The 17772-nt window shown below is 35.2% G+C and overlaps 1 protein-coding gene across 1 annotated transcript in view; it reads left to right on the top strand.

Annotated features, from left to right (window-relative positions):
* LOC100346147 (sodium/hydrogen exchanger 2-like) overlaps positions 1-17772 on the top strand; it is an 88430-nt gene that overhangs the window by 38711 nt on the left and 31947 nt on the right. The window contains exons 6-9 of the mRNA XM_070066351.1: positions 923-1012; positions 5416-5486; positions 8108-8272; positions 14551-14662. Of these exons, the coding sequence (XP_069922452.1) occupies positions 923-1012; positions 5416-5486; positions 8108-8272; positions 14551-14662 (438 nt within the window). The remainder of the gene's footprint in view (positions 1-922; positions 1013-5415; positions 5487-8107; positions 8273-14550; positions 14663-17772) is intronic.

Below are 17772 nucleotides of genomic sequence, written 5' to 3'. Positions count from 1 at the left end.
TCTCACCTGGCTTCTGTAGCTTAGTGTGTGAATCACAGTTCAAATTGGTATTCTGTGTAGATGGTCACTGGAAAGTTTTACTCAATTGCAATCTTGCTGCTCTTCCTGCCCTTGTCTCACGGATGCTATTGTCTCAATCTAGAGTGGTTCTTTCCCTTTCATGTGGTTAATGAAATTCATCTTTTAGGTCTTATATCAGGAGTCACTTCCTTATGCTTCAATGGAAAATGTTTTATTTTGTCATAAAATGCTTCAATTTTTATAACACTTACATCAGCTTGTTATTGTTTGTTCACAATTTAATAATTTGACTAATGCCTGTATCCCTGAGATATTACACTAAGTTGCACAAGTCCGTGTATCTATTCAACTTCAGTTCTCCACTGTAACCCCAGTACCTAATATAGAATCCAGCTTATAACACATACTCAATGAATATTGTATCAAAAATAATGAATTTTTTAATGTAAAAGGTTTGCTTCTTTTATAGCCCTCCCTTAAAATTGTTAAGTCACAAGCCAACAGGAATATGATCTCTGTAGAGATAAGGTATTGGAGAATTTTTTAATGAAGAGAAAAAATAAAGACAGACTAATTTCTTTGAGGTAATTGGCAGGAATTTAAGTGAAAATCTCTTGCAGCACTTTGGCTCTGTGATTGGACTACTTGTTTCTATTTTTGAAACAAAATAGTAGCATTTTAAAAAAGATTTTTATTACGTGACAAATAATTTGTATGACATATATATATATATATATATATATGACCAATGAGTCCTCTGAATTTTAGAATATTGTTCTAAGACCCATTTCTATCATGGTCAGATTTACGTACACTCTCACACAAATACAAACATCAGAAACATATTGAAGCACTAACTTTCTGTAAAAAGAATGTAAATTTTTGCTTTGTTATTTTGTAGGGGATGACCATCCGTCCTCTTGTCGACTTACTAGATGTAACAAGAAGAAGAGAGACCTCTCCAACTGTGAGTGAACAAATTCTTATTAGGGTAAGCGGCCTATAAGGTGATTTTGTTGGCTGGAACTAACTCTTACATGTAGGTCTCTTTATGCCTAGATTTTTCTCCATTCAAAAGGAGACGTAGTTTTCTGATTTCCAAATAGGTGTTTGTGTTTTGCGATAATTGGCAATTTGAAGAATCAAGAAACCAGTTCTTCTGATGAGGTAGTAAAAACACTTATAATCTGGATGGTATTCTTTTCTATGTTACTTCTCAGTTTTCCAAATTATCTTGGGAAAGACTTAATTTCTTTGTGACTTTGGTCTCACAATCAGTACATTAAAGTGATTGCTTAAATGGTCTCCAAGAGTCTATCCAGGTTGAATAATCATGAACTACAACTGTTTTTAATAATTTGAGTGTTTTTGTTTCTATATCATGTTAATTATTAACACATGGTAAAGTATTCCATTAACAGTTCATTTTCTACTTGATATTATAATACAATTGCTTATAAGGTGACTTGAATAAGCCAGATTTAAGTTGAGAAATTTTATTGAGATATTTTATACTTTGGTACTTTTTTTTTTATATCACTGAGTGTTAAGAAAGTTAAAGATTTTGATAGTTACATTGTAAAATGTACTTTTTGAAATTGTCTTTCAAAAGGAATCTGGAGTTGAAATGATAATTTCTAATTTCTACATTGGAAATAAAGAGAACATCAGAAAAATTTAAAGGTGTAAACTCTATATTAGTTGTTTTTATCTCCTTATAGAAATAGAAATTGATATATTGATTATCATATCAATGGGAGGAGGGGGAGAGGGGGAATTAATACAGAATGAAACAATAAAATACAGAGTATTAAGTACAATTTCAAGGTACCATTACACTTATTAATATTGAAAAATCTATGAATTTTAATCTAAAAGGAGGAAAGCATTCAGTGAATGTCCTGCTTTTAGTATCCATTTGAAAAACTCCATAATTTTCTGAGACCCATTTTCAGCACAGACACTGGCTTTTTACTTGTAAAATTCACACATTTTATTAATCATCATGTGCCTAGAAGTATAGCCATGACTAATTCAACTCTTTACATTCTTTTCTTCAAAATTTAATACTTGTAAAAGAATCTGTTGCTGTTTTATTATAATTGAATGATACATTTAGATTATTTGGGGGTAAAATCATATTTTACTGCATTACCCCTGTCATATGAAAAATGACTTTAATGATCATAGTATATTAAATTAATAGGACACAATTTATTTAACCAATATAGGACTAAATCAAACTTTGTTTTCATTTTCCAACTTTTTGTTTTTAAATTATTACTGCTACAAAGACAATTCAATAAAGTTGCGAAGATACAAGGTGCAATGAGAGTTCAATGAAAACCTATATATGCTTTATCTGAATTCATTAGTTACCTTTGCCATCTTTGATTTATCTCAGTTTATATATGTTATATGTTATTGATGTCATTTGCTAAAATCATTTGAAACTAAATTACAGACATTCTGAGCTTTCACCCCTAAGTACTTCAAAGTGGATTGCTATTTCCTAAGAAAGGAGACTCTTGTATATAATCATAATCAAGTTATCCAATTCAGAAAGGCTAAAATCGATACATTTTGTTATCTAATGTAATTACATACTGAAAAAATTGTTAAACTTTTAATTTCATATTAGTTTTAAATTTTCAAAACATATTGTAAGGTAGTACAAAGAATTCTCATATACTTACAGATTCTGCTATTATTAATGTATTTTTAAAAGGGTTATTTAATTCAAAGAAAGCTGCAGAGAGAGGGAGGGAGAGAGAGAGTGAGACAGAGAGAGCGAGCATGATATCTTCCATCCACTGGTTCATTTCTCAAATGGCCACAATGGCTGGTGTTGGACCAGGCCAAAGCCAGGTGCCTTGAACTCCATCCGGATCTCCCACGTGAGTACAGGGGCCCAAGGACTTAGGCCATCTTCCACTGCTTTCTTTCGCACATTAACAAGAAGCTGGATCAGACAGGAATAGCAGGGATTCGAATCAGCACAATGTGGGGCAGGTGGTGGCTTAACCCACTGCACCACAATGTTGGCTCCATTATTAATGTCTTACATTAGTATGGCACTTTTGCTACGATTAATAAACCACATCCATCTTCCCCCACTATTAGTATTTCATATTCTTATAATGCAACTGTCACAATTAATGAACCACACCTAACTTTCTCTATGTTTTTTAATCCAAATTCTTTCTGTCCTATTGTTTTTTTTTAAAGATTTATTTATTTATTTGAGAGGAAGAGTTACACACAGAGAGAGGGAGAGACAGAGAGCAAGGTCTTCCATCTGCTGGTTCACTCCCCAAGTGGCCGCAACAGCAGAGCTTGGCTGATCCAAAGCCAGGAGCCAGGAGCTTCTTCCGGGTCTCCCACTTGGATTTAGGGGCCCAAGCATTTGCCTCATCTTCTACTGCTTTCTCAGGCCATTAACAGGGATCTGGATCAGAAGTGGAACAGTTGGGACTCCAACAGGTACCCATAATGGGATGTTAGTGCTGCAGGTTTAATCTACTATGCCACAGCGCTGGCCCCTGTCCTAATGTTTTTAATGGTATTTATTTATTTATTTGAAAGGCACAGTGATACAAAGAGGGAGAGAGAGAAATCCTCCATGTGCTGGTTTATTGGTCAGATGGCTGCAACAACTAGAGTTAAGATAGGTTCAAGCCAAGAGACAAGAATTCTATCCATGTCCTCCCTTTTGGGTGGCAGGAATCAAAGTAATTTAGTCATTATCTTTTGCCTCCCATGTGCATTAGCAGGAAGTCGGATCAGAAGTGCAGATAGCTGGGACTTAAACCAGGCACTTTGGTATGGGAGGAAGGTGTCCCAAGAGGTGGCCTAACATGCTGCACCACAACACTCACCCCTAGTTGTTACATTTTAAAGTTGCTTTTAACATAACGTTTCCAGATTTTTATTTTCTTTCAAGAACTTGGCATGTTAAATATATTTTTGTGGACTATCGTTCAAGCTGGGCTTATCGATCATATTCTTTAAATAGATTTATGTTTTATATTTTTGAACTGTAAAATTAAAATTTGAATCTTAATATTCTACACCCTTGACTATGTCTATTCAAGCTTTTTTAAAAAATAATTTTTGGGACCAGTGTTGTGGTGTAGCTGATAAAACCACCACTTGTGAGGCTGCCAGCATCCCATGCAGCCACTGGTTCGTGTCACAGCCGCTCCATTTCCGATGCAGCTTCGTGCAGATGGCCTGGGAAAAGCACTGGAGGACAGCTCAAGTGTTTGGGCCCCTGCCAACTACAGGGGAGACCCAGATGAAGCTCCTGGTTCCTGACTTCAGCTGGGCCCAGCTCTGGTTGTTGAGGCCATCAGGGGAGAGAACCTGTGGTGGAGGATCTCTCTTTGTCTCTCCCTTTCTCTCTCTCTGTAGCTCTGACTTTAAAATAAACAAATCTTTTTAAAAATATAAAGTAATTTTTTGAGATACTTTATTTTCTCTCATACATTTTATTTGTACTGTTCATATAATATAGAATGACTTCTTTTTTCTATACATACCCCCATGTTATCAGAGCTGATCTCACAAAATACTATTTTGTATAAGCATTCTCTAAGCCATATTGTTCTACCTATCTTCTAAAGTTTTCTTTTCTTGTTGTATTTATACATATACACATGCCAAGTTTGAAATTTATCTCTAACTCCTTGTTTAAGTCTTGCCTCTCCAATTTTTTTTTTTTTTTTTTTGACAGGCAGAGTGGATAGTGAGAGAGAGAGACAGAGAGAAAGGTCTTCCTTTTGCCATTGGTTCACCCTCCAATGGCCGCCGCGGCCGGCACGCTGCGGCCAGGCACACCGCACTGATCCGATGGCAGGAGCCAGGTACTTCTCCTGGTCTCCCATGGGGTGCAGGGCCCAAGGACTTGGGCCATCCTCCACTGCACTCCCTGGCCACAGCAGAGAGCTGGCCTGGAAGAGGGACAACCAGGACAGAATCCAGCGCCCCGACTGGGACTAGAACCTGGTGTGCCGGCGTCGCAAGGCGGAGGATTAGCCTAGTGAGCCGCGGCGCCAGCCTCCAATTTGGTTTTAAGTTCTTCGGTGTCCATGCTTCCTCCAAAGTACCATCTGAGACCTTTTACGGATAAATGGATCTGTCATATGATGCTGAGTGATATTGGAAATAGACAATTTTTAATTCTAAAACTATCGATACTGAAAAAAATCTTCACATATAAGCGTGGATCATTTAATTTATTTGTTTACCCTGTAAAGAGTTTAGGATGAAGAAATAAGTCAGATGAAAACAAGAATTTCGAAGATATTTTTGATGGATCCACTTATTTGGCAGTAACTGATCAAGTTCCTCATATATGCTGTATTCTCAGATCCATGTTTTGTTCTGTTTCAGTTCTTTGATCATTTGCTGGCTGGCATAGAAGATATATCAGGACACTGGGGACAATATTACTGGAAAGACAAGTGAGGATTTACCAAAAGTGTAACTGTATATATGTTTAGAAACCAAAAGAAAAAAAAAGATTCTTTCTCTTTTTTTATGTTTCTGTTAGGGATAGTTGAGCTTTATTCTTCTCCATGTCTTAAAATTGATGACAATTAAAACAAAGACATCTCTCCTTTTTCCTCCCTCCCTCCCTTCCTCCCTCCCTCCCTTCCTCCCTCCCTCCCTCCCTTCCCCTTCCTTCCTCCCTTCCTCCCTCCCTCCCTTTCTTTCTTTCTTTCTTTCTTTCTTTCTTTCTTTCTTTCTTTCTTTCTTTCTTTCTTTCTTTCTTTCTTTCTTTCTTTCTTTCTTTCTCTCTCTCTCTCTCTTTCTTTTCTTTCCTTTGTTTCTTACTTTCTTTGTTTCTCTCTTTGTTTCTTCTTTCTTCTTTCACCATGAAAGACATGACTGATGTAAAATTTAAAATTAAATAATGTACCATGGAATTCTCAGGCTATCCTTTTTTTATATTATGCACAGTTCCAGATAAAGGGATTTTATGTCAAATCATGTTACTATCCTAGTTAAATCTAATATCTTGCCACCTAGACATCCCAACTTTTAATCTTGGTTTATAAAGCCCTACATTAACTGGCTGCCGCTAAGATTTCTTACCCCATCTCATACTAGTCTCCCTGACATTTACTGCACTGCTGCCATATTGTCTTCTTGTTTCTTCAGTGCATTAAATTCATCACCTCCCTACCTTAACAACTTTGCCTAAGGTTCTCTCCACTTGGAATATTCTACCTGATCCTTGCATGTCCAGTCTTTATGTCAATCAAGACTGATTTCATGTCTTCATAGAGTTCTTTTCTCAATACCCAAGAATTTTTAATTATATATATCACAGTAGTGTAATTCTTTTAATGACATATAACTCTAATATTTTAATGTGTTAAAATTAAGAAATATTTTCTTAATTGTTATTCTAAAGAAACTAATATAAATATATCATTACTTTTATTATATGTTTCTCTCTCACTAAAATATAAGTTGCATGAGAGTGAAGAACATGTTTGTCTTGTTAAATTCTGTAACTGTGGTGTTTAGAAGAGTACCTTCCACATAATGGATACTCCTAAGATATTTTTCAATTCATAAAAATGAATTTCAAAAGGGATTTTTTCCTGTGATATTGAATCTAGTACTACATTTCAACCTAATGTTTTAGTTATTTTAAATAATCTAGGTGCTCTGATAATAATACATATTAAATTCTGCTGCTTCTACCTAGAGTCCTGAGAGAAATTGTAAAATATCATATCTGATTTTAGCAGCAAACACCTGGTATACATGGTAGGGTTAATAATTTCTAGACATAGTTTTATGTCATTTTCCAGAAGTGATGTTTTCTGAGTTGAAGTTAAGGTCAAAGAATCAGGAAAATAAGGATAGTGGTCTCTCACAAAGAAATTGTATTTTAAACACTGTGACATTAAAAATAAATTTTTTCATCCTAATTACAAATCTAAAATATCTGAAAAATTAGATCTTTTCCATATGTCTGACTTGGATGCTTATTATTGATCTTAGGAAAAAGATATAAAAACCATGGATAGGAATATCTATACTCAATGTCTTGCCTTGTCTGATAAACAAAACCCAAAATATTTTTGTAATGGACAGTTTGATCTAGTTACTTAGATTTCTGTTTCTGTATGTTCTATGGGATTTTACACAAGGAGGTTTGCTTGTGGAGTGCTACACAACCTTTTAAAGCAAAATGCAAATTTGAAATTCTCTTTTCTTTCTTCCCCTCACTCTCATCTTTTCTATATAAATATTCCCTTCCCCTAGTATAGTATCTCTAGCCATTCCCATAAATTTCTGGGTAATTTTTATTGTTAGTAAAAACTATTATGTAAAATGGTACACTGTTTCTATTTTTTCTTTTTCTGAGATCATTAATGTCACCTGTTGTCTTCAGAAGCACGTTGTAAGTTCACAGCTTGAGTCTAGAATTCAGACACTTGAAACATCAAAATATACCCTTTAACATGCAAAGATTTGCAATAGAGATCGCTTTCAGTAAGTTTTCCAGATGATAGTATAGCTTTTTAAAAATGTGAATTTATCCACCATAAATTTATATTTAGATAAACATTTTCACTTGGATATTGTTAAACTGTGAATTAGCATGTTGTTCCTTTCCTTTTTGTGAGTTTATTGTGTAAGTTTGAATTCAAGTTCAGTAAACAAAGTTTTAACAAAGGTGCCCAATTTTTCCCCCTATCCTTTGAAAATAAACAGTATTAAATGTCTTCTTTCATGGCTTTCTCTGAACTGTAGACTTTGCTTGATTAGTATTTCTTTTATTTAAGAGTTAGTTTTGTCTTCATAATCTAGTTTCCCTTGGTCTGATGGACTCCAGACAGATTAAATGGAGCTTTAATTTCATCATTAGCATGTATTTGAAACTAAATTAAAATTTCTTGTACAGTTTTCTCCCTCCATCAGATATTACATTTTCCATGTAAATAAAGTATATTGTGTATTGATAGTAGGTCAACCAGGTTTGGAACCTTCTGAGTAGAATAAAAAGTCTTGGAAAAAAGGCAATGAACTTCTGGAATTTCTCTTTTATTTGCTCCTTGAACAGATTGGAATATTTCAATAGCAGATATCTGCAGAAGATTTTGCTCAGAGAATATGATCAGCCCAAATCAAGCATTGTGCTTCTTTATGAAAAACTTGAGAGAAAGCACGCCATTGAACTAGCAGAAGCAGGCCAGTTAATACACACACCATCTAGTACATCTTTGCTGTAAGTGTGTGTGTGTGTGTGTGAATATGTGTGTGTTTTAACCTGTTTAATGAGATACCACAGACAAATTGCATAGTTCTTCAAAGTGTTTTTCATTTAAAGTATAGTTTGCCTTTCCTTACACCACCTCCTGGAAAAACACAAATAACTAAGACAAAATTGAACATTATTTTTTGGGTTACATAGGCAGAATGGTTTAGCTTGTAGCAGTAGACAGATCTTAACGAAATAAATTCTGCTATGAAGCTTTTGCTCTAAAACTTTTAAAAATATTATCTCCCAAAAACACATATTTGTATTTTTATTTCATTTAAAGACAAGTAAAATAATTTTATGTTAAGTAAAATAACTTGTTATTGACTAAAACAGATAATTGGGTGTTAATAGGGGTTTAGAAAAAATGTAAGTTGTGGGTTTCTTGGCTGTAGGTCTGTAAGCAATTGTTAAAGGAAAAAAGATGCTTTGAAGAAGGAAAACGTAGAAAGAAAAAGTAATAAACGAATAGAAGAATATTATTATAAGTATTTACTGTACATTGTATTTGAGTAAGAATATGCCATTTGCATCATGGGATTTGGGAGTTTTGTTTTAGTTAACTTTTTATAGAACATTTTTGTTCTTGAAGTATATTTTAACTAGTATGAAGCAACTGTAGTTGTGCATTTAGCCCAGGACAAAAGAACTAAGTAACATGATTGGACAGATCTTTATTAGTCAATTAGTACTTAATTTAACTGGGATATATTTCACAGATGGGTAGCTCATTTCTCCATTCTCTGTTCAGAAGCAGAGACCTAACAATTTAGGCCTTGTTCAATACTCGGGGGTTAGTAATTGACTAGAATACTATACAACACTTACAGTTTCACAGATGCATGTAGTATATGAGGGTACTCCAAAAAGTTTGTGGAGAATGGAATTAAAAGTAAAGTTTACTTTGTCACATAAAGACTTACTAATTTCATGGTAAGGGCAAAATGTATCACCTTGAGAATCACTGAGGATCTACTGTTAGAGCTGTATAGGCATAAAACGAATGTATATGTATTACAATATATATTTTCCATGAGTTTTGGAAGCACCCTTGTATTTTAGTGTGAAGATATATATAGGTTGCATTGTTGAGTGGAATAAGAAGTGGAAAGTATGGTATGGTCATTTTTTGTAGAAAACATAATTTATATACTTGTATCTGTGTAAAATTTCTGTAAATGCATACATTCACAGGTTAATCATAGTTTTCTCTAGTGGTAAAACTAGTTGATTTTTTATCATTCTTTATATTTTTGGTAGTATGTGCATATTAACGTCATAACCAGAAAGATAGCAATGGCATTCGGGAAAGGATATTGTCAAATTTGAAAGTAAAACAAGATGTAAAGTAAAAATGAAAGAAAAAACAACACACTCCAAATATAAGACTAGGAATCATTTGGGAACAACAAATAATGAACTGATCTTAAAGGATGTCATTTCAAGAATAGATTAGCAAATATACACTGTAATAGAATATCAATATATATTATGAATTTTTTCTTTTAAGGGATTTTAAATTAGGGTAGAATATAATTTTATTGCTGGGAATTTTTGTCTTGCTTTTCAAATGTGAGGTGCACCAGATAAACTACTTACGTATTTTCTGCTATAAATTATCTAAACTGGGTCTTCTACATGTTGAGGAGGAGGCTAGCTATAGAGAAGAAAAGATAAGTGGGCAATGACTATTTTGTCAGTTGTAAATCCTTGAGTAGATTAGTAGATTGGATACACTTGGGAAGGATATCATTATCCATATTTTCATGTTTATCAAACCAGAGCTATAAAATAAAACACAATGGGAGAACAATATAAATTTGTTGTATTTGAAAAGCATGACAGCAAACTTGATTAATTCAGGAAAGCAAGTGTGAATTTCACTTTATATCAGTTATACAGATCAGCTCTCATTATTACCTGAAATGACCATAAATTTACTTAAATGTCCCTTTGATTTAATAATATAAATCTGACATTAATATTATGGTAAGATATATACTAAATCTTTAGGTTTTGGCACATTTTTGTTAATAATATTTCAGAATTTTAATGAAGAATAAAGAATTAATTACATGATTGTTATAAAATAATGTTTTTTATGTTATAAGTAGTATGTAGAGAAAATTAGTTGAATTATGATGAATGGTAAATATTTAAGTAAAACCTCAGTCCGCATACTTATCTTTTTTATTTTTTTTTAACTTTTATTTAATGAATATAAATTTCCAAAGTACAGCTTATGGATTACAATGGCTTCCCCCCCCCATAAAGTCCCTCCCACCCGCAACCCTCCCCTTTCCCACTCCCTCTCCCCTTCCATTCACATCAAGATTCATTTTCGATTCTCTTTATATACAGAAGATCAGTTTAGCATACATTAAGTAAAGATTTCAACAGTTTGCTCCCACACAGAAACATAAAGTGAAAAATACTGTTTGAGTACTAGTTATAGCATTAAATCACAATGTACAGCACACTAAGGACAAAGATCCTACATGAGGAGTAAGTGCACAGTGACTCCTGTTGTTGACTTAACAAATTGACACTCTTGTTTATGGCCTCAGTAATCACCCTAGGCTCTTGTCATGAGCTGCCAAGGCTATGGAAGCCCCCTGAGTTCACTGACTCTGATCATATTTAGACAAGGCCATGGTCAAAGTGAAAGTTCTCTCCTCCCTTCAGAGAAAGGTACCTCCTTCTTTGATGACCCGTTCTTTCCACTGGGATCTCACTCACAGAGATCTTTCATTTAGTTTTTTTTTTCCCCCAGAGTGTCTTGGCTTTCCATGCCTAAAATACTCTCATGGGCTTTTCAGCCGGATCCGCATGCCTTAAGGGCTGATTCTGAGGCCAGAGTGCTGTTTAGGACATCTGCCATTCTATGTGTCTGCTGTGTATCTCACTTCCCATGTTGGATCATTCTCTCCCTTTTTTATTCTATCAGCTAGCATTTGCATACTTATCTTATTAGCCATTGTGTTTGCACAGAGAAGAAGTTATTTAAATTTCAATAATCATCCCATCTTTAGACTTATTAAAGCTATTTTGGGGAATGCATTATCAGCACTGCATGTACACATATTTGATTATATAGAAAGTATACAGTGGCTTGGATTATAAAGTTTATTTTTGAGGATTTATTTATTTATTTGAAAAGCAGACTTAGATAGAAGGAGAGACAGAGAGGGATCTTCCATCTGCTGATTCACTGCCTAAATGGCTGCAATGGTGGAAGCTGGGCCAGTTTGAAGTCAGGAGCCAGGAGCTTCTTCTGGATCTCCTACATGGGTACAGGGGCCCAAGGACCTGGATCATCCTCAGCTGCTTTTCAACAGCGAGCTGGATCAGAAGTGGAGCAACCAGGACTCAAACTGGTTCCCATATGGGATGCTGGCATCACAGAAGTTGGCTTTATCTGCTATGCCACAGCACTGGCTCCTGGATTATAAAATTTTTAACACTCATGAAAAGAACTGTCTTCTTAAATGTCTTCTTTTAGATATCTACTGTTTTAGATATACAATTATGTTTTTAAATATTGAGACAGATGGGTTTTAAAGTAGAACTGACTCTTCTTCCACTTCATTGCTATCCTGTTTGAATCAGGGACTATGTCATAACAAAGCATTTGCCTGATAAAAATTAGCAACTGAAGTGATGGGGGCATGTTCACAATTGAGAAACATTTTTTTAACTTTTATTTAACAAATATAAATTTCCAAAGTGCAGTTTATGGATTACAGTCGCTTTTTCCCTCCCATAACTTCCCTCCCACCCGCAACCCTCCCATCTCGCACTCCCTCTCCCATTCCATTCACATCAAGATTCATTTTCAATTATCTTTATATACAGAAGATAAATTTAGTGTATACTAAGTAAAGATTTCAACAGTTTGCACCCACACAGAAACACAAAGTGTAAAGTACCATTTGAGTACTAGTTATAACATTAATTCACATTGTACAACACATTAAGGACAGAGATCCTACATGAGGTGAAAGTGCACAGTGACTCCTATTGTTGACTTAACAAGTTGACACTCTTGTTTGATGGCGTCAGGAAGCACCATAGGCTCTTGTCATGAGTTGCCAAGCTATGGAAGCCTTTTGAGTTCGCTGACTCCAATCTTATTTAGACAAGGTCATAGTCAAAGTGGAAGTTCTCTCCTCCTGTCAGAGAAAGGTACCTCCTTCTTTGATGGCCCGTTCTTTCCACTGGGATCTCACTCGCAGAGATCTTTCATTTAGGTCTTCTTTTTTTTTCCCAGAGTGTCTTGGCTTTCCATGCTTAAAATACTCTCATGGGCTCTTCAGCCAGATCCGAATGCCTTAAGGGCTGATTCTGAGGCCAGAGTGCTATTTAGGACAGCTGCCATTCTATGAGTCTGCTGTGTATCCTGCTTCCCATGTTGGATTGTTCTCTCCCTTTTTTATTATGTCAGTTAATATTAGCATCTTGATGTGAATCTTGATGTGAATGGAATGGGAGAGGGAGCGGGAGATGGGAGGGTTGTGGGTGGGAGGGAAGTTATGGGAGGGAAAAAGTCTTTGTAATCCATAAGCTGTACTTTGAAAATTTATATTTGTTAAATAAAAGTTAAAAAATAAAAAAAGATTAAAAAAAACTCACCACAGTGAAACATGAAGAAAAGATTCTAAAATGTGCAAGAGAGAAACGTCAGATTACTCTCAGAGGATCTCCAATTACACTCACAGCAGACTTCTCATCAGAAACCCTACAGGCTAGCAGGGAATGGCGAGATATACCCCAGGTACTAAGAGAAAAAACCTGCCAGCCCAGAATATTATATCCTGCAAAGCTCTCCTTTGTGAATGAAGGTGTAAGAAAGACATTTCATAGCAAACAGAAATTGAAAGAATTTGTCGCCACTCGTCAAGCCCTGCAAAAGATGCTTAAGGATGTGTTACACACAGAAACACGGAAACACGGCTATCAATATGGAAGAAGGTGAAGGAAGAAAACCTCCCAGTAAAAGTTCAAAGGAAACTCAAAGCATATATTAGAAATATCTTTGGGAAAATGGCAGGGCAAAGTTACTACTTATCAATAGTCACATTGAACGTTAATGGACTCAACTCTCCAGTTAAAAGGCACAGACTGGCTGAATGGATTAAGGAACAAAACCCATCTATTTGCTGCCTACAAGAAACACATCTTTCCAACAAAGATGCATACAGACTGAAAGTGAAAGGTTGGACAAAGATATTCCATGCCAAAAGAAACCAAAAAAAGCAGGTGTAGCTATATTAATATCAGACAAAATAAAATTTAACACAAAAACTGTTAAGAGAGACAAAGAGGGACACTATATAATGATTAAGGGTTCAATTCAGTAGGAAGATGTAACTATTTTCAATGTATATGCACCTAATTACAGGGCACCAGTTTTTTTAAAAGATACGTTAAGGGACTTAAATGGGGACTTAGACTCCAATACTATAGTACTGGGGGACTCCAATACTCCACTCTCAGAAATAGATCAACCAGACAGAAGATCAACAAGGAAACAGCAGATTTAATTGACACTATTGCCCAAATGGATCTAACAGATATCTACAGCACTTTCAATCCTACATTTAAAGAATTTACATTCTTCTCAGTAGTGCATGGAACCTACTCTAGGATTGATCACATTCTAGGCCATAAAGCAAGTCTCAGCAAATTTAAAAAAATTAGAATCATACCATGCAGCTTCTCAGATCACAGTGGCATGAAGTTGGAAATTAGCAACTCAGGAATCCCTAGAGCATATGCAAACACATGGAGACTGAACAACATGCTCCTGAATGAACACTGAGTCATAGAAGAAATCAAAAGAGAAATCAAAAACTTTCTGGAAGTAAATGAGAAACATTTTGATTCAAGCAGGAACAATGCAATATGCTCTGTTATTATGTCTATATCTAAATTCTCTTGTAACTTTTTGAAAAAGAAAGCTTTTGGCAAATTTTAACATTGCAATCAGTTTTTCTGAATTACTTAAATGAAGTAATTAAAAAAATCAAATTCCCTGAATGGTTGGATTTATTAACCTTAAAACTCAGCTTTCTGTTTTTCAATGAACCTTTCTGCACTCCTAACCCACCACCCCTACTCAATTAGCTTTTCTAAAATGTCTTTGGAATGCATATATTGATGGACACATTAGTTTTCATGAATATATTGAATTTATTTATTTATGTGTTGTATGCCTATAGATAACCCTGATATTTTCTTCCTAGCCGCAGCCGTGAGACAGCTGTGTCAATCCAATCTCCAGCATCTACAAATCGAGATATCATGGATAATATTCAAGAAATACTGACTACAAACCTTTATAAAATTAGGAGAGTGGTAAGATTTATTAAGTACAAATCACTTTATTTAGTCACCCAGTTGGAATGTATGTAGTCACTTTTATAGTTTCCAATGAAACTTGACCCCTACATATGTCACAGGAATGTTGACAGGGTAAATGAGAAGACAAGTCAGTGTTTAAGTCACATTCAGACTTTTCACTCATGGAAATGTGCTGCAACAGTTTGTGTTTAACTGCTGATATAGTGCATTATGTGGCACCCATGGGTCCTAAAAGATGATGACATTTCCTTAAGTATACATTTTTCTAGAGTGAGCACTATTTTCTTAGTGTATTACAAATATTAGATGTTTTAGGATTAAAAAATCTTTTTGCTTTAGAGATTTGACAGGTTTCATATTTGTACTGAATTATGCTATGATAAACTAAACCCAGTAAGTCCAGGACTGAATATTAGGTAATATTTCCTTGATAATTCAGAAAATTTTTGTCACATTTGACAGGAATTCTTTATTTTTTATTTTTAATTTAATTTTTAATTAGTTTTTAACAGATTAAATGTGATCTGTAGATACAATTCTAAGAACATAATGATATTCCCATCCTCCCTTACTCCCTCTCCTCTCTCCCTTCTACTCACTTTCCTTCTCACTTTCTTTCTGTTTTATTTTTTTAGTTTTTGAGATGACATGTTTAAATTTACCTTAAGGTGAAAAGTCTTAATACTTCACTGAATAAGAAGTGTAACAAGTGAAAATCAAAGAGACTCCAGTGAGGATATAGACAATGGTTATAAACAATAATTGGGTGGAGAAATGACCATTTCACCCATATACAGCAAATTTTAAAGTAATCCAGGTCATTGAAACTACAATAGTATAACATTCTTAACCATTGGTTTAACAAAAGGATAAACCAAATTTTAAAAAAGTATGTTTGCGTCAATACTGATATACACAGATATTTCTTTTTTTGTTTTGTTTGTTTTTTAAGTTCTATCTCCCACATATAAGGGAGAAAATGTCTTTGCTTCTGGCTTATTTCACTCAACATGATGTCCTCCAGTTGCATCTGTTTTGCTGCAAATGAGAATTTCTTTCTTTTTCATAGCTGAAGAAGATTCCATTGTATATGTATGCTACATTTTCTTTATCAATTCATCTGATGATGGCCACCTTGAGTCCAAATTTTGGATATTGTGAACAGTGCAGCTATGAACATGGTGCTGGTATCTCTTTGATAGACTGTATTTGAATCTTTTAGTTATATACCCAGTGATGTGATCTGGATCATATGTCAAGTCTATTTCTAGTTTTTAAGAAATCCCCACACTGCTTTCCACAGTGTCTGAACTAATTTGCATTCCCATCAACAGTGTAAAAGTGTTCCCCTTTGTCTACATCCTCACCAACATTTGTTACTTTCTGTGTTTTGGATTTTGGCCATTCAGACAGGGTGAGGTTATGTCTCTTTATGCCTTTGATTTGCATTTCCCTGATGGCTAAGGTTGTTGAGCATTTTTTCACATATTTGTTGGCCATCTGTATTTATTCTTTTGAGAACTTTCTATTGAGGTCCTTTGCCCATTTCTCAACTAGATTTTTTTTTTTTTTTTTTTTTTTTCTGTTGAGCTTTTTGAGTTGCTGATATATTCAGGATATGAATCCTTTGTCAGATAGGTGATTTGCAAATTTTTTTTCCCATTCTGTTGAGTGTCACTTCACTCTATTGAGATTTTTTTAAAGATTTATTTATTTTACTACAAAGTCACAGTTACACAGAGAGACGGAGAGGCAGAGAGAAAGCAATAGAGGTCTTCCATCCGTTGGTTCACTCCCCAAATGGCTGCAATGGCTGGGGCTGAGCCGATCCGAAGCCAGGAGCCAGGAGCTTCTTCCGGGTCTCCCACGTGGGTGCAAGGGCCTGAGGACTTGGGCCGTCTTCTACTGCTTTCCCAGGCCATAGCAGAGAGTGGGATCGGAAGTGGAGAAGCCAGGACTCGAATCAGTGCCCATATGGGGTGCCAGCACTGCAGACAGCAGCTTTATCTGCTATGCCACAGTGCCTGCTCCCACTTTATTGAGTTTTTACTTTTCTTTTTGCAAAAGCTTTTGAGTTTGATATAGTTCACTTTGATTAGTTTTGCTTTTGTTGCCTATGCTTTGGGAGTCTTGTCCAAGAAATCACTCCCTACACCAATGTCTTAGAGTGTTTTCCCTACATTTTCTTTTTTTTTTTTTAAGATTTATTTATTAATTTGAAAGAGTTACACAGAGAGAATAGAGGCGAGGAGGGAGAGAGAGAGAGAGAGATGTCTTCCATCTGATGGTTCACTCCCCAATTGACTGCAAATGCTGGAGCTGTGCCGATTCAAAGCCAGGAGCCAGGAGCTTCTTCCAGGTCTCTCACATGGGTGCAAGGTCCCAAGGATTGGCCCGTCTTCTACTGCTTTCCCAGGCCATAGCAGAGAGCTGGATTGGAAGTGGAGCGGCCAGGTCTCCAACCGGCGCCCATGTGGGATGCCAGAGTTTCAGGCCAGGGACTTAACCCTCTGCGCCACAGCACTGGCACCTTCCCTACATTTTCTTCCAGCAATTTCATAATCTCAGGTATTAAATTTAGGTCTTTGATGCATCTTAAGTTGATTTTTGTATATGGTAAGAGGTATGGATCTAATTTCATTCTTTTACGTGTATACATGTAGTTTTGCTGGTATATTTGTTGAAGAAATAATCTTTACTCCACCTCATGGTTTGAACACTTTTGTCAAAAATCAATTGGCTGTATATAGGTGTATTAATTTATGGACTCTCTATTCTGTTCCATTGATCTATGCAATGGTTTTTATTCTAGTAACATGCTGTTTTAATTACTATAGCTTTGTATATGTTTCAAAACTCATTAGACACTCATAGAATGATGCTAAATAGTTCAGGGAATCCTTTGCGGGAATGCATGCAATATATTCAGCATTATCTGGACATTTTAATTGCTGTCCTTTATCAAGTCTAGGAAGCTCTATTTTGTTTCTTATGGCTGATTTTTTATAAAAAAAGAATGTTGAATTTTGTCAAATGTTGTTTCTGTATCTAACGAGATGATCATATTGATTTTTCTTTTGGGTAAGTAATGTGTATTATATTGA

This window comes from Oryctolagus cuniculus, chromosome X (genome assembly GCF_964237555.1).
Source record: "Oryctolagus cuniculus chromosome X, mOryCun1.1, whole genome shotgun sequence".
Taxonomy (NCBI): domain Eukaryota; kingdom Metazoa; phylum Chordata; class Mammalia; order Lagomorpha; family Leporidae; genus Oryctolagus; species Oryctolagus cuniculus.
The sequence above is the reverse complement of the archived record's forward strand: the minus strand, read 5'-3'. Positions and strand labels throughout refer to the sequence as shown.